At 39.5% G+C, this 18,405-nt stretch overlaps 1 protein-coding gene across 2 annotated transcripts in view; it reads left to right on the forward strand.

Annotated features, from left to right (window-relative positions):
* Positions 1–217: 217 nt before the first annotated feature.
* The window catches only part of hdac11 (histone deacetylase 11), a 47,788-nt gene continuing 29,600 nt past the window's right edge, over positions 218–18,405 (forward strand). The window contains exons 1-6 of one of the 2 annotated variants that reach the window (XM_026169061.1): positions 218–677; positions 1,156–1,215; positions 1,323–1,471; positions 5,616–5,716; positions 10,989–11,105; positions 14,002–14,044. In XM_026169061.1, coding sequence (XP_026024846.1) covers positions 1,181–1,215; positions 1,323–1,471; positions 5,616–5,716; positions 10,989–11,105; positions 14,002–14,044 — 445 coding nt within the window. In that variant the 5' untranslated portion in view covers positions 218–677; positions 1,156–1,180. The other variant, XM_026169062.1, reaches the window with a different exon arrangement.

The following is an 18,405-nucleotide window of genomic DNA, read 5'->3' on the forward strand; positions in this document are numbered from 1 at the left end:
TCTCAGTGGACCTGCTAAAGGTTTCACATCTTTCTTTGATACTTTTTTTTAAAATTTTCAACACATTATCCATGTTTATGTGATATTGTTCAGACAATGCAAAATATATCAAAAGGACACGTTTTACATTTAAAACACATTAAATGAAACAAATAAAAAAATATCATAATTACAAAAATAAGCGCAGCAGGGAAACAAGTTTGTTTCCCTTTCACTGAGTTCAAAAACGGGCCTTTAAAGACGGACCTCAACCACAACACAAGGTTACCTTTCAAAATAAAAGCAAAACAAAATAATCCGCACTGAAAAATGCACAACAAAGTTTACGACGCCACTTTGTGAAAACGTTAAGTTGAGCTGACAATTAGGCAGATAATACTCCGAGAAGCTCCCTCACACTACGAACACGTTTCTTCTTTAAATCTCCGCTAACAGCGTAACTGTACGTCAGTTACGCGGGTTTGGAGCTCGCGCGTAGTCGACGCACGTACGTGGAGCTGGAACAGAAATTAAGCGAACTGTCCAAGAAACACTGAAGAAAAACGTTTTCTTTCGTTTCGTTCACTCAATTCTGACAACAGCCCCGCTTAAACACCGTCATCAGGGACAGAGAGTCTCCGTCTCTTTACATCCAGCTGCTGTTTGGTGGCCTGCGTTATTCCACAGAACAGCAGCAGGTGAGTCACATCGGGTTGTTGCTAGTTTCTGTTCTCTGAAACGGTTCCAGGCTGCTATGCCATATACAGCGTCTCTGGTGCTGTTTTTGTCCTCCACGATGAAAACAAACAAACAAACATAAAAATGATTCGTGTTTATCGTTGAAAACGGCCAGCACTCAAACAGGTTTGGCGGCTGTGTTTACGGCAGGAACATTTCCTTGTCCCGTTGCGTCTTTCTAATATGTATACAAATCACTGCGCATGCGCGAGACACGAGTCCCCTTTTTTTGACGAGCTAAAGCTTAGGTCCTCGTGTACCGTTTGTGTACTAATGACGACAGTTGGTTACAGTGTGACACAAAGACATTTTGAAGGCATTTCAAGCTCTTAGTCTTCTTTTAAAATAGATGAATTGTGTCCTGAGACTTCCTGTGCATATTTACGGCAGTCACAAGTTTATGAAATTTTTTATCTCATTCCTTTTTTTTCCAATTAGATGAAAGAAGCAATGCCTGAAAAACATGTCTCACAAAGAAGATAACGAGGAGAAGAGGCGGTAAGGAGTACAAACAAACAGCATGACACTTTCAATAGCCCTTATTAACGCACTGGGGAAATCACTGCATGTAAATGAAATACACACTTTTGACTTTCCTCTTTCAGCTGCCACCGCACTGATTTGTATGCCAGCATCCCTCGAACATGTCTGCCTATTGTGTACCACCCAGACTACAACATCACTTTTATGGGCCTTGAAAAGCTTCACCCGTTTGATGCGGGAAAGTGGGGGAAAGTCATCCGCTTCTTGAAAGGTAAGCGAGTGAAGAACAGAGTGGCAGATGGGGAGGATATCTCCCTGAGCTGATGAACACTGAAGCACTCAGACTGAGGTCATAAAAGCGAAAAGAGCCGGAGAACAAAGCAGAAACAGTGGAAGAGGTAGTTGTAGTTGAAGAAGAGGGAGTAGGGGAGGCAGAGCAATAGAGCACAGATAATTAGAGAAAAGTCCCTGTGGGAGTTTGTGCAGGTATAGTAGATGAAGGCCAGTGTGGTTTTGGAGGCTGAGGGAAAACAGTTGCTGGATAACTGGCATGACTTCACACAGAGCTGTTGTCAGGCTTCACGGTGGATCATCTGTGCTGTTAAACGTGTCGCACGCAGCTTAATGAATTCACAAAACTTTCAGAAGTTAAGAGTGCAAATAAAGAGCTGAGCTTGTGCTGACAGAGGGAAACCTTGGTTTTTCTAAATTTAGCCATGCAGTAATTGGAAGAAAACTGGATGATATTGCAGAATTACTCAGCATATTTAGAGAGTGATACAAAGGAACTGGTTGTGCACTGGGTTTTTAATGAGCCCTCTGTGTTACGTCCAGAGTTGGAAGCCAATTTTGGACCACCGCGTTTCAGCAGTCTAAGGGAATAACATGTAAAATGGCCCACAATTGACCGGCTGGTGCTCATCAAAAATAACCTACGCTTCTTGATATAGTGACATTAATTTATAATGAAACTAAAAATTTAAACTCCATGCTTTTAAGCAGCTACTTTGGGACTGTTTCTGCCTGATTTTACAAACCTCTCTTTAATGCTTTATCACTTCTTATGCAAACACTACAGCTCCATGGCTTCATGGTTAACGGTTTAAATTTTAGCATTAAATAAAAAGCACAAGTTGCCTAAAATATTTATCTCTAAGAATTAAATGAATCCAAAAAACATTTTTGTGGCGCACTTTCTTTGAAGCTACAGGACTTGACAAGTATTGTACTTATCAGTTCAAAATTGATTCAGACAGGTTAGCTGGCCTGTCTGTTCAGGTCTGTGTTTGTGTTTTCACCAATCACAGCTATGAGTTTTCAACAGTTCTTTTTTTATTGCAATTATTGAAATAAAAATTGTGGCGAACAAACCATAGACCATGTGCTTTCTCATGTAATCTCTTAAAAGAATATACATGCATTTGTATGTATAAACAATGTATATAGTGCAACACTGAGGTTCTGGATGCAAAAGTCCCATTCATATTCTCCATAGAAATTTTGGTTATGAGCCATTATGTAACCATATAATGTAAACTTAACATGAAAGGTTGTGAAATGATGGTATGTGCTCCTGTAGAAAACACACATCTGTATTATTTCAACCTTGCAATACCAAGGAAAAAAACTACTTTGCCCATAATCCTGTATTGAAACGGCAATGCCTCTGCTTGGTGGATTTTACTGTTACCATGGAGATGTTTAAACCTATCAAGATCAGGTCAGTTAGTGAGAGCAAAATCTCATACATGGATCTCATTTGTCTATGAAACGAAAATTAGGTAAAAGAATATCTGATAAATCTTTGTTTTTATATTCTTCAGGTCCCAATCAACCCAAATAGCAAAGAAAAATTTAAAATGCATGCCATGAAAGAGTTCGGGTCTTAAGAGGTTAAGGCATTATGGGAGGCATACTGTTTACACATTTGCCTAACAAGCAAACATTCATGAGTCAATGAGCCCTTCTGAATAAAAGAGCAACCAACAACAGCATCTATGTACACGGTCCTGTACCTTCAACTTTTTCTTTTTTCAGTTTTTCTTTTATTTTTTTGATCCACATCAAATCTTTTTTTGCTCATGATTCACCATGTAGCTTGTAGGTTTGGTTCAAGGCTTAAATTTTTTATCTAACGACATTCTGAAATGTCACATGAATAGGGAATTCGCTTCTGAAACCAGAGCCTTTAAAGTGGGTGGTCACCGTTGCCATCTACAATTCAGCCCACGCGGCCCGTGTTTATCTCAGTAATGAACTGATAACTCAACAGCAGTTAAGATGATGCTGTTGAGTTGTAATTAACAAGTCAGTGAGAGGGCACCCTATCATGGTACCATACTGGAATTCACTGAGATACTGAGAACCTATTGCTTCACAAATGTTTGTAGAAGAAATCCACATGCCTACGTGCTTGATTTTATACAGATGTACCTCAGGTGGTAGAGTGGGTCATCTACTAACTGGAAGGTTGGAGGTTTGATCCCAGTCTGCATTCCAACCCCATGTTGCCCCATTGCATTGGTGAATGCATCCATCTCCAATGGATTGTATGAATGCTAGTAGTAAGCACTTGGAAACAGCATAGAGTAAAAAATAAAATGGCATGTAAAGCGCGTAGAGTGCTCAGAGTAGAAAAACCCTATATAAGAACCAGTCCATTTACCATTTGCCATCTGGCTATGAAAGCGATTGGATGAATACCTGATTGAGTGAATATCTTCGGCAATATAGTGTCATAAACATAGACTTAGATTTGTTTATGTAACAGAACTGATAACTCACTGGAAAACAAGGGGGTTAAACCTAAGAAAGCTGTCTAAGGTGCTTCTAAGGCCACTTTTGTACCCCTGGCTGCAGCAATGATGTTAAGAAACCAAGGATGTACTATCCACTTTCACACTGTCTGTCTTTAAGCAGTCATTGTTTCCGGGAAAATCCACCCGTTAGCTATACTGTTTGGGTTTGTAAAGCACCTTATAAATGAGGACTGTCAGGGGTGGCCCAAAGGGTCTGGGGAAAGATGCATATTTTTGAACTTTTAACTGTATATTTATAAGTTTTAGTGACTACTTTTGTGTTTTAGCCACACAAAAGTAGTTAAAAAAATAAACAATTATAGAAAAGTTCCCGTTTTTCATTGTCTGCTATAGAAATTTCAGTTTAAAAAAAAAAAAAAGAATTTTAAGCAAGTAACTGATACTCGTTTTTATAAATATGGGGCAGTCTGGTGTTACGTTCCCCTGAGGGGTCTAAGCGGGGAGGGGGAAGTAACAAAAAGTGACCGGGTCAGAAAAAGGAGTCAAGGGAGGCAAAAGGGTTAAATTAAAGAGTTTTATTAAAGTTTCAATTTATACTAACTAAAAGAGACGGACAAGCCGCTATCACCATTTAAGAAAACAAACAGAACTCAGGCGTTGGTCAATAAAGTAAAACGTAAGCCAAAAAGAAAGAGCAGCTCACTAGCTGAAAACCACCAAAAACACAGCTCACTAGCTGCAAACACAACGACCACTCAGCTCACAAGCTGTAACCACACTACTGGCACTCTGGCCCAGAGCTCACCTTTCCCTGGGCTTAAATACTTTTAATTACTGATGTGAGTCAGCTGTGTAACAGGGAAAGGTGGCACCTCAGGCAGAAGAGGTGGTGGGACACGCCCACACAGGCACCTTCAGGAGGAGGCCCTGCTAGGGCCGTAACACTGGGCAATGAGCCACCAGAACTTTTTCTGTAATTTTACACATTTGTCTTGTAAAAACACTGAGGTGGACTGTTGAAATTATGTTTAAAAAAAAAATGTTATATTAATATATCCCTGGGGTTAAATGTGTAGTTAAATGTCTTTATGCGGACAGAAAGGAGAGTTTCACTTGCCCAGCTCACTTTGATGTAAAGTGGGCTGGGCAAGTGAAACTCCTTTCTGTGGCCCTCATTGTAAAATGATATTCTGAACTCTAGATGCTCAGAAAATCTTTTTCATACCAAGTCTCTTAAAATTGTGGTCCTCAACATGGTCCTCTCATACTGCATTGTATTTTCAAGAGAACTGTTTCTGTTATACAGCCCACTCTCTTTAGAATAGAAACTCCTGTTGCTATAATGCAATAAGCACCACATACTGCAGCCTCATAATTCCTGTGCAGTTTAATGACAATCGGCTTTGAAAAACTAAATATTACAGCTTTTATAAATGTAGGATTTGTTACGTTCTTCTGTTTCTGCATGCAAATTAGTCTGGTTACTGATAAGAGTTTCAATGAATGCTGACATCTTGGTTCAGATATTGTATTTTAGTAAAACATACTGAATACCAAACTAATTCCTACAAATTGAGGAGCACAAAAGTTGTAGAAGCTCCCCCTCTAACATCCAGCGTTTTGTAACTGTGCTCCCTCCCTCTGTATGTGTTGCAGAGGAGCAGTTTATCAATGATGGGAACCTTGTGGAAGCTCGTGAAGCTGCTGAGGAGGATCTGCTGATCGTTCACACCAAACGCTACCTCAACAGATTAAAGGTAGAGTTGCTTGCTTTATCTCACCCATAGTGCAGCATCTATCACTTTGACTGGCATCATTATTCTTCCATCTTTCCTGCCGTAACACATGAATTTAATCAAATTCATTTGACATGGAGTGTCATCTCACTGGAGTGGATGAAGTCTGAACCTGTATGCGAGGTCAAGACATAGTGACTAGGGCTGAACGATATATCGCATTTGCGTTAAACGTAATATATAAGTCACTTAGACAACCTAAAAATGTTATTGTTGGGCTTTTTTCAGTGTTTTGTTTGTTCGTGAGTAAATCGGTTTGGCTGAGATTAAAGTTATTAGATTAGATAAAATAAAACTTTATTAATCCCCCGGGTGGGTTCCTCCTTGGTTTTCACACAGCTGACTAAACGTCAAACAGAAAACTTATTAAACAGAAGTATGAGACAGTCGAGAATTTACACCAGTGTCTGGTTATATTTTAGATAGCAAGAAGCAGACGGCCGAGTTTAATAAACTCCACCGAGACAGCGGTGACGCTAATCAGAACTAGACCGTCCAATTTCACGCCTTTAAATTTTAAAGGCGTATTTGTGTGTGTGTTTATACAATTGCTATTATGTTTGCACTTTATGTGTAATGTTACTGACTGCAGAGATCAGTAAGATGTGTGTATTTTTTATTTATTAGTTTTATTTATTTAATATTATTTTTTAATTTAATGACTGTCTAGTAGTTCACAGATGTCGAAAAACTGAGTGTGGTAAAGCCACTGATTTTGTTTATGTATATTTCTGCAATCTGCACATTGTACTGACTTTCATTTTAATGTTTACACCAGGGTTCCTTGTCAGCACTTTATGCTCAGATGTTTGTAAGCTAAAAATAAACTATTGTGTATGTTCAAATATACTGTTGTGATTGAAGAAGTTAAATAAAAATGTCAGTCATCAATTCATGCATCACCTCATGTCATCATAACAGAGGTCTGTCTTCCAGGAAAGAACAGTTTAAAATTAATGTAATATAGTATTGGCCATACTATATGATGTATTGCTTGTCTTTGTTTAATAATACAGAAGACAAAGACCTTAAAAAATAATCGCATATCACATCGCAATCGCAATATTGGGGCAAAAAAAATCGCAATTCGATTATTTTCCATAATCGTTCAGCCCTAATAGTGACTATGATGTAATCGGGCTCACCTCAACGCATAGCTTGGATTCTGAGACGAATCTCCTGAACATGTTTTAAACTTTATACAAAACTGGAGTTACCTGCAGTGAGAGGTTGCAGACAGGTATTGTGCTCTGTGCTGACTGTCATCTGTGGCAGTTCAGACGGCTATTCTCAAGTGCACATGGCACCAGGATGCTCTAGGTTGTAGGTTGATGGATTTTGTAATCAAATTGTCAGATTTGCAGGTGAAGGTGGGAGCAGAGCTGTCAGCTGATCACCACCTGGTGATGAGTTGGATCAGGTGGAAGTGAAAGCGTTGGGAACATTGTGATGTTTATGGGATTTGCCCAGAGTTCCTTAAGGCTCTGGATGCTGTAGCTCCGTCTTAGATGATGTACCTCTGCAACACGTGGAAGCTGGGGACAGTGCCTCTGAATTGGCAGACTTGGGTGACGATTCCCCTCTTCAAGACAGGGAGGGTGTGCACAAACTTTAAGGGGGATCAGTCTCCCCTTTGAGATGGTTCAGGTGTCTTACTAGGATGTCTCCTGGAGGTCTGGGTATAGTGTTTCAGGTGTGTCCTACTGGGAAGAGGGCCTGCTTGGATAAACTGTAGAGATTACGTCTTTCAGCTGGCTTGGGGATGTCTAGCTTTCCACTGCATGAGAATTAGAGGAGGTTGCCCAGGAGATGGAGGTCTAGCCTCTACTTTGACTGCTGCCCCTATAATCTTTTCACCCTAACCTGCTGCACATTAGAGCAGGGCGATATGACCAAAAATATTTATCACGATATACATTTGAAAATTTGCGATAACGATATAACTGACGATATAATTGACACTAGACAAAATACTTTACAACTCCACAACTTTATTAGTGCAAAAGAAAATAAATCAATGTATTTTCACTTAAACAAGCAGCATTAAAGTTATGTAAAAATTTAAAGTGCAAATGCAAATTCCTCGCTGACAGTTTAACCAAGTGGAAACTGGCCGACATATCCTCAGCACAACCATGTTTAATATCCACAAAACTTAAAAAGAGGATATACACACACAATACGGTAATATTATGTTGAAGCACAGTACGTATCACTCCGCGAGGCGCCTGCCTACGATAGCTGTAATGCTCCGACAATCCATCAAGCGGTGCGGCTTCGTGGCTTAGCAAAGTTGTACTGAAACGTGACAGATTTTCCAGCGCCGTGTACGACATAAAATCGTTTCGAGGTCAGTAAACAACCAGAGTTCATACATAAGGCAAACGGGATTATAAGGGGCTCTGTCGATTTTCAGAAAAATCAAAGGATTGATTTTAAGTGTGACGTATTTTCCAAAAAACACGGTAATAACGACGGCCCGCTAGCATGCGCTACCAAAAATACTGCTTTGTTGTGTATCTGACGGGCGAAAGTAGAGCTGGGCGATATGAGATTTTTTCATATCACGATATGTTTTTTTCATTTCAGGCGATAACGATATCTATCACGATATAAGCCAAATAACTGTATTTGTAAGATTTAAATGTGCCGTTGCTCACAAGTAAAATGTGAAATAATCAGCAGCTTGTTTTTATTTAAATATTTATTTCCCATAATAAGTTCAACAGGGTAGATGTACTTAAGGAACATGAGACTTTTTCAGATAGATAAAGGCAAATATTGCAAACTACACAAAAGGCAGCCGCTGAAGCGTTTAAGTTTCAAAATAGAACAAACGAAACAGACTAAATTGTCAATTCCACTTAGAAACAAAGTATTAATTCTAAAAATAAATCTTAGTTTGTTTTACAGAAGAACAGACAAAACTGACTAACTTTTGTCAATATCAAATAAACTGAGAACTAAAAGGAAATTCTCAATCTCTCCTTGTTGTATAGCTGAGCTTTTCAAATAGTTTTAACAGTTACTTTAGTCTGACAAAAGCCGAATGACGAATTAGCGCTTCCAGTCAGAGACTGAGGCTACGTCCACACGTACACGGGTATTTTTGAAAACGGAGATTTTCCGTTTTCGTTTTAAAAATAATCCCGTCCACACATAAAGGCAGAAATGAAGGAAAACGCTGCTATGAACATGCCAAAGCAGCAGGTGGCGCTAGATTCCTAACCGTGCAGAAATGTTGGCCAATCAGAAGTCTAGAAGCCTCGGTGGGAAAAAGTAAACAAAGCTGGGGCATAGAAGCAGAACAGAGTCGTGTGTGTGGAGGGACAGTAACTGTGTGTATATGTGAGCATTTAAACACTGCAGAGAGTAGAATTAACAGTATTGTAGAAATTCATTTCACCGAAACAATAACGTGGCGCACAGTGTGACGCATGCACCAGTTCATTGTATTTCCAGACTTGCTTTCGGCACAATTTACAGTGCACGCTACTCTGTTTTTTGTCAGACTTGAAATAGCCGAAATACCTTCACACTACGGAACTTCTATGGCTCTTCCGTTCGACAATCTCTCCGACATTGGAACCATCATCTGTTTTCTCTTCGGTCACGCTCGGTTGATTTTTCTAGTCGGCACACTCATTTCCTCCATTACGCGCTGGCTCCATTACCCGCTGGCTGCTTCCCAAACAAACACACGTGCGGCTTGGCACTTGTGCTGTACGTAACAAGTCACGCGACGTGACGCTGCGGCTGTGATTGGTTCGGCTCTGCGCTACTGAATTTGGATTGGCTGACCTTTTTTTTTTTTTTTTTTTTTTTTCTTTTTAAGAGGACAAGAGCGGCGAGGTCTATCGCGATAGCTTAATTTCTCTATCGAGTAAAAGTTATATCGCGATACATATCGTTATCGTTCTATCGCCCAGCTCTAGGCGAAAGCTAAACCAGTTCCACACCACTGAAGCTGCAGCATTTTTACAAACCAGTTCTGGTTCATCTGTTTCATTCAACGATCCGCTTTCGCCCTTCTCATTCTCCGTCACCGACATGCTTTTTCCGCCATGTGCGTATGAAAACAAAGGCACTGCACATGTGCGTTTTACTCATATTCTGTCGCGATATTTCATTTTCTTATCGTTGCCCAACATTACACCGGTGTTACCGTGAACGGTATGATATGACCCAGCCCTACTGCACATCTTTTCCAGCTCTGTCTCTCTGCCTAACTAATCAATGCAAGCCCTTTTCCCCTTCTTTGGCAACTCTTCTGTAACACCTATTGCCTGTCTTAACTCTTTCCTGAACTCTATGCAACATTCTTTCTTCAGCTTCCACCATTTAATCCTTGGCTTCACTTGCTTCTTCCCTGCCAATACCTTGCAGTGCGCTCTCTCTTTCACCTTCTGCATAAGATGTAGTCTCCTCCACTCTTATACATTACTCCTGTTTTATCCTTTTCACAAAATCAATCACTATTTTTCTATTATACTTTTTTTTTGTCTCTTTAACACCATACCTTCCCAGCACCTCCTCATTACTTCTGTTCATGTCCACTGAAGTCTGCTCAATTCACAACTGTCACCCAACCAGGTGGGTGACAGTCTCTATCACTTCATCTTACATCAGAATTCTTCTTTCTCTTTCTCTCCAGTCAGTTATCAGTCACCAATCAGTCCTCATCTGATTAATCCTTAGTCCTCAGGGAATATCATGTCACGCATATTAACAACATGGCAAATCTCCTTTGAGCTTTTGTCATTTTAATTTATCATCTAGAGGGACTGATTAGTGTCTACATTTATTTACCTTTCCCTGAGCGGATTTGGGAATTTTAAGCTGTCTGTGGATGTCAGGAATGCTGACGTTTCATTGTAAAGCTCTTCTAGTAGAGTGCCTGCTACAGAGGAAGCAAAGCTGATAACAGTATTTCTGTCACATTCAGAGGCTTTGTATTTATTCTGTTTTCCCTCAGCTGCCCAAGTGAGGTGCAATAGCTTTATTCTTTACTGTCGTTTTTTCATGAGAATTCAAGCTTCAGCCTGAACCCCCTGGCATCATTATTTCGTTTTTCTCCACCTTTATATCCACATCCTTTTTTACCTTTCTTTTTTTGCTTTGCTTTCCGTGCTGTTCATTCAGTTGAGGGCAACTTAGTTTTGTTTGTCTTGTGACAGATGGCAAAGAAAAAAACATCTCTATACCGCTCTAATTATGTTCTGCTTCCATTTAGTGGTCTCTGGTGGTGGCAACCATCACAGAAATTCCACCTCTCCTGTTTCTGCCTAATTTCCTGGTGCAGCGGAAGGTGCTAAGGCCTTTGCGGACTCAGACAGGGGGAACAATAATGGTAGGTATCTGACACCCTCATTTCCTCTTCATGCTTGTGGCTGATAATGACATGTTATCTAGCCTCATTTGTCAGAAGTAGAAATGGAGATAATGTCCTGTAGTGTACCACCATCACATAATGATGAGATCCACTCTTGGCTCCGTTTACTTTTATCAACTAATACGAGTGCAGCAGAAACGTTATAGTTCACACCCACTGCACTCAGCATCCAGCCAACACAATGAGGTTCTTCCACAACAAGGCCTTGAATTTTCAATGACCTTAAGTTGAACTCAAGTTGCCCACCTTAGTAGATAATCTGCATATGGTTTTAGTGTGTGTTTTACAAAAAAACATCTAGATGCATGAAATAACTGTACAGTACTCAGCAGAAAATTCCAGGAGCAGGACAACGCCGCCACATTCCAGCACACAGATCACTGTTCTGCAGTAAAGTGCAACGCTCTTTAAGTTTTTAGGTGTTTTTTCTTTTGGAAGGTTCTGGCCTGTTGCCGACCATATACTGCTTTATCTGGCATGGAAGACTGTGCTTACACAGGGCTATTTTTTATGTAGCTGCAGAATCTACATTTAGTACTAACTACAGAACCTGAGGTGTTCACATTGTTTTATTACCTTTAGAAACTTTACATTACCTTCATGTTCAAGCTCTGTGACAATTTTGTATTAACAAAAGGGTTTCTTGAAAAGACTTGTGCAGACTTTGCTTTAAATTGATGCTTTCTGTAAAAGTTGTGAATTCAAAGGAAATAAAGGTTCTTGTTTTGTCTTGTGAGGGTGGAGACTTCCAAGGGAAAGCAGCCTAATAGAAAACCTGTGTTAAATATATATATTTCATATATAAAAGCTAATCTCTGTGGCGACAGAGTTTTAGGGGGAAGATGGGTTTTCTTTGTTGAACATATCGTGTGTTTGCACTTTTAAATGGAAATTCTCTTTCATGTGTTTTGGGGAATGGTTACTCAAGTTGTTTTAAGTAGGATGAACAGTCTATGTGACTTTATTTGAAACGTTTGTTGTGATTCACTTCTTTAAATCTGTAATGGTTATGTAGAAGGTTTCTTCTTTAAAATCCTGTTAGCTGTCTGTGTGTGTGTGTGTGTGAGGCAAATTGGTTTGAAAACATTAATATTTATATCCAAGTTTATCTGGAACGCATTCTTTCTGTCTGACAGGCGCATAAAAGCTAAAACTCATATTGACACATTATTTCTCTTGGATTTATATCTTAATATTTTTGGCTGATCTGATTGTTAAGAAAATATTAAATTGAAAGGTGGGAGTCCAGTGGAAATCATAAATCCTATAAATTGATAGATTTTTCTCAGGTAGTTTTTAGTGGCGCATAGGGAGAAACTGGAATCTGGGATCTGCCTTTTGGAGCGTTCTTATTGAAAACGGAGAAATAGAGAATAAGAAATAAATGGAGTACAAGAAGAAGACCTAAATGAACCTGAACTATATGCCCACTATAATGCAAACAACGCATATCATATGGTTTTCTCAGCATACGCTTGATAACAAATGTATTTTCTCTCGAAGACTGCATTCTGGGCCTGGTGGTCGATGGTGCACATGAGATTCGAGGGCTGTTGTAAAATATGCCTGATACGCTCTGAAACAGAGTTCTTGTTTTCCCCAGACAGAGTGGAGTGTTACCCACACACTCTGTTCATAGCCAGACTGTGTGCATACATGCAAATTTGTATTATTACTCATCCATCAGAGAACCATACTGGCATTTACACACAATCTCCCCAGGTCACATCTCCTCTCATCAGCTCTCACACATGCTGGTCTGTAGAAGAACATGGCAGAGCAGCCACTCTTGCCTTTTCCAAGAGAGAAATCGTGACCTACCACGGCCTTATCGTTGTTTAAAAAAAAAACAAAAAACGTCTGACTGACGACATACTTGAGAACATTTTGAGTTTGAAGATTGAAACTACTTTCCTAAGAATGCCCTTTATTTGTGAAGCGGCTTAGATAAATAAGCCTTTAGCTAAACCAGGAGTGCAACCAGGCCCAATTAATGTCTTCCTGAGGTGTAAGCAGGCACATCAGGAAGACACTAATGAACTTGAAACGCTGCCCGTCTCACGTTTCTTAAGAAAGCTACTCTCAGGAGTAGATCTGGATCAGTGAGGCTCTGCAATGAAATCTCCAAAAGGAATTGTAAATATTCCTTTTACGTTGGTATTCTGCTGAATAATTCTTGGCTTCAGATATATTAACTTTTAAAGATTTTAGGTTTTTGGAGGGTAGTGCTCTTTAGTCCCACTTTCTTTATTTCTTTTTGTTTGACTTTTATAATATCCTGCTGTACACCACAAGCTGGTCTGTGTGGCTTCGGGTTTTTGTTCCATGACACAGTGACAGGGCTCCCATGGACAAGTTGTTTGGAAACCTGTCACCTTTTAATTACACGTCACTGTTGAAGTCTCAGCAGAGCAGAGCGCTTCGCATGGGACAAAGAAAAGAAAAGAAAAGAGCACGAGTCCACTTTATTTTTCCGGTTAACCCATTAACTTTGGCAGTAATTAAGTCTGTTGTTGTCCATATGCATATTTAGAAATAGTACATGTTTTACATAGTTAGAAGTCAGATTCACTAGTGGTACTTACTCGTTTTTAAATCCGTGCCATGCACAGAAAACCAGCATTAGAATGCATCACTTTGCACCTTTTATTTGTTGTTGTTTTTCAGTCAACATGAATCAGTTCATGGTGACTGCAGGAGCCACTTGAAGATTCCTGTTGCATTCTGTAGTTTATTTTTTAAAAGGTCATTTTCCTTTCAGGGGATTTTCTGTCTCTGTCAACCAGAAAGGATCATTTATACATTTTTATGGTCACATAAAGGCAACTGAACTGAAATATTGTCTCTTTCACAGGCAGGAAAACTTGCTGTTGAGCGAGGGTGGGCCATAAACGTAGGTGAGTTTGCAATATATGCACTGATCCATGCATCAGTAATACGTCTATCTGCAATCAGCTGATATATGTTTAGCTTTGATATGGGAAACGGTTTACCCCACACTCTTCACCTCCCTATAGAGCCTAGCTATGGAGGTTTCCATAAGATAGTGGTGTCACATGCCAGGTTTCCAGTGTCTTCAGCATGCAACAAAAGCCTTCATTTCCCACAGTGGTATTTGTATGCAGTCTTTGCATATAGCTTAAATTAGGTGGTGAATTATTATTATTTTTTATTTATTTTAGTAAAAAAAGAAAACTAACAGCACCAGCTGCTAGAATGGGAAAAACTAAACAAAACAAACAAAAAAATGTTTGTTTTTCTTTCCCCACTTAGCACAAATATGTTTTTGAATCATTTACAAAGGGAATGCTCCGTGTTAACGAGATGCTATAAACTCTTCAACATCAGCATCTGTTTCTGGTAGCTGTGAGTGAAACAGTGTTCAACGTAAAGTAGAACATGCTGATCAGTTTCCTTAGCTGCTTATCGCCTAGAGGAGGAGTGGCGCAAACATAACACTCGCCAGACATGGACCGTATTTTTCGCATCATAAGGCGCGTTAAGCAAAACAAAACAGTCAGACAAGTCAAATTTTATTCATCTCATTCTTCTTTCTTCCTCCACTTCCACACCATTGATTCATTAATGCTGAAATCTCTGGCAGCTGCTCTATTCCCATGTTGTTGCAGTTTATTAATGACTAACCTCGTATTTTTCTCCTGACTGAAGTTTGGTCCGTTTACAGCATCCTGCTATGCGATTGCATTTGTCCCTGACCACCGAGAACACTCACGTTAACTTTTATCGAGTGGGAAAAAAGTTAGCTTGTTTATATTATGCTAACATAGCTGTGTCGCTAGCAGTCACGTAGCACATCATTATATACCAGCTAGTTCAACTTCAGTAACCCTGCAAAAGTCACTGCTGTTTAGTTTTCTGTCTTCTTTTATGTTTGAAGTGATAGCAGAGCTGTACGTTTGAATTTTTTCAAAAATCTCTCAGGCAGAACTAGAGATGGACCGATTCGATATTACGTATCAGTATCTGTCCAATACTGACCTAAATTACTGTATCAGATATCGAAGAGAAATAAAAAACGTAAATAAAATAACGTATCCCAGCTCATAACCTTAGCACGTCGGAGCAGTATGCGTCTCGTGATAGAGCGGCTGTAGCGTGTGAGACCTGTCGGCAGTCTGGTTGAGCATTTGGAGCCTCGCTGCGTGCTTCCAAACCGGCATTTCATCTCTGAGAAAGCTATCCCAGAGAAGTAAAGCAAGTGTGTAAGTTCATCTCTGTATGTTAGTAAAGCTTAACAACCGATATATGGAGCGACTGCCTCTTCTCTCTCCTCTCCCTCTCTTGCTGCTACTTCAATCATGAAACTGATCAATGATCAGCTGATCGGCTTTTCTGTCGCGACTCCCGTCTGTCTTGTTTGTTTATCGCCCACTTCGCGCCAGAAAGAGGAAACCAGCAGATAAACAACAGCCGCACGTTTAAGCTTGATAAACTGTTGTTACACCAGGATCCTTTTCTATGCAGCTGACGGCTGGTAACTGTGCAGGGGCGGGTCTAGCAAAGTTTTGCCAGGGGGTTCGATAGGGCATTAACAGGGAAAGGGGGGCACAAAAACATACTTTTTTTTTCTAATTGTCATGTCTAGCTTTTAATAAATAATTTTTCATTTTTCAATGTATAGAAGTCCATTATTGTATATAGTAACAATTAAGTCAAATTTATAACCTAGAAAGCTACAGTACTTTTACCTTTGCAATTCTGTTGAAGAAAGATGTTGAATCTATTTAATTATTGTAAAAAAAAAATTTGACTTCTGTGCATTTTTTTTTTTTTTTTTTTTTTTTTTTTTTTTTTTACACGTGCTTTAAATTAAAGTCCATTACATCAATTAAGCATGAGTGTGGAGGGTGGTTCCCTATTTTGTTTTGTTTTTGCTGGGAGTTTGCAGCCCTATTAGTTAGGTTGTTTTATATTTCCACTAAGTACTCTTTAAAATACCAGAATAGGGAGGATGGTGCAGGTTTAAGTTTATTAGATTGATCAGTGTTGCTGAACTATGAAATATTTTGGGTGCAGTGTATTTTTGCATACAGGTATAACAGAATAGCTTTAGTGTTGCTTTGTTTAAAACTTGAGTATGAACTTATACAAAATGCAGCAAGATGCTTAAAAAAATACATAATTCATACATACGATGCACCGCTGTTGATTTTTGAGAAAATTAAAGGATTTTAATATAGTGCGCCTTATAGTGCGGAAAATACGTTAGCATTTTTACAAGTGCTACTGGTCTGCCATTTAAGCAGCAGCCAGCTAGAGTCAGGTATATGTACACATTGCTTTCCTGGATATTCTGTATCACAGCAGCTAATGTCTCAGCTTAAATAAATGTGTTTGTTTGACTCTGTGATGAAGCATCAAACAAATAAATTGCTCAGTTAAGCGGCCACAATGTTTTCATTTGGGATTTTTTGTTGTAAACTTTGCTGCAGGCTCACAGCAGAAACATGCAGGGTGTATCTATATAAAAGTCATTCATAAAGACAATGACATTAAAGTGGACATGAAATACTACATGGAGCCCTGGTTTTAAAAAAACTTAAACTTAACCTCCTAGGATCTGGCTTGATATCCACTCATGAGGACATTACACTGCCACTGTTCTATTGAAATTTGAAACAATTATGCTCATATGTGGATCTCATTTTTCTCAGAAACAAAATTTGGTTTAAAAAACAAATCTGGTAATGCTTTGGCAGCTGATGACTGTAAAAACAATCAGCCCAAATATAAGTAAGAGAAATAAGAGAAATTAAAAATGCATGCCGTGGAAGATTCCGGGTCTTAGGACGTTAACATTCTCAGTGAAGCTGGATTTAAGAAATAAGTGCTTAAAATTTTTAGAGCATGTTTTTTGCCAGTACAGAGCATGACGTCACTTTTATACTGCATGTTGAAAAACCAAAGAAACCAGCAGGTTCGAGCCTGTTTTGAGTGAGGTGACAGGTGGTTCACTGAAACAAGCTAGAGTCAGAAAAACTGGGATTTTTTTTTCCCTCTTCTGGCCGTGTGTACCGTGCAGCACTATTTTATGCAATAAAACAGCATTTCTTTTCCCAAGCACACCTGAACATTTCACAAAATAATAGGTCACCACATGTGCATCACACCACAACTATAACTAATACATAGAAGACCTGACTAAACTAGAAGTGATCATTTTAAAATCTGTTTAAAATGTATCTAATCAGAGCTGATTGTTAATTAAACCTACAAATCTGTAATATAAGCTTAAAAAATACATGTATGCAATTCTTAAATGAAATCAACTACTCTGATTTAAGCAGAAATCGTGAGACTCATCTGTATGAAGGAGCAATTTGAAAAGATAGGTTTGGAAGCATTTAGTATTGACTGTAGGACCTCTTAATAAATTTGAAAAGAAATAAAACTCTTAGGACTCTATATTAGCATTTTATTCAAGATCTTGTTATTCAAGATCTAATCTCATTTTTCGGTGGACCCTGGGGCCTTCTTTTTCTGTTTTAGGCCCACAGCCACGAGGAGTCTTTTCCACGATGTATTCTTCTTTGTTTTTCCTGGGAGATTTTCTACTGGAGCAGCAGCTTCCCCCAGGACGGCCTGTGATTCGGGGACAAGGTGTTCCTCCTGCTCTGAAACCTTCTCAGCAGTGTTGAGGCTGGTTGCAATCACTTCTTTGATTTGTGATCTTAATCTCTCCACCTCTCGGATAAGTGACCGCTCCTTCTCCGAGGTATCATTTTGCTGGGCTCGGAGCTCACATATTTGCTGTTCTAGGTGTTCCCTCGTGGCCCTCGGGTCTCTGATGAGGAACCGATCTGTTAATGCGTTTTCTACGTGCAGTCTGTTCTCCTGGTTTAGATGATGTTGAATTTGCCCGAGTTCTTGTTGAAGAGCTGCGCTAGCTAGTAGCTCCCTGTTGTTATTCTTTTGCTGCTTGAATTTGTCACAGATCTTTTGCAACCTTCGTGCCTCTTTCTTTGCTTTCTTCTCTGCATTCATGTACTTGTTCTTCAGACGTTTCTCCTGTTTTAGTTTATTTGTCGCATTGTCCAGCTGTTGATGTAGCCGATCCGTCTTTTCAGTTGACTGTTTCATTGATGTATTCTGTGCCATCATGACGTTGATCTGACTGAGAAGTCTGTTACCGTGTCTCATAGCACTCTGCAAATTCGTATCCTTTTCCTTCATCTGCCTTTGGAGGTGCTCTATTTCAGTTTTCTGTTCTTCCAGCTTGGCGGCCCCTTGAGCAGCC

This window comes from Astatotilapia calliptera, chromosome 5 (genome assembly GCF_900246225.1).
Source record: "Astatotilapia calliptera chromosome 5, fAstCal1.2, whole genome shotgun sequence".
NCBI lineage: Eukaryota > Metazoa > Chordata > Actinopteri > Cichliformes > Cichlidae > Astatotilapia > Astatotilapia calliptera.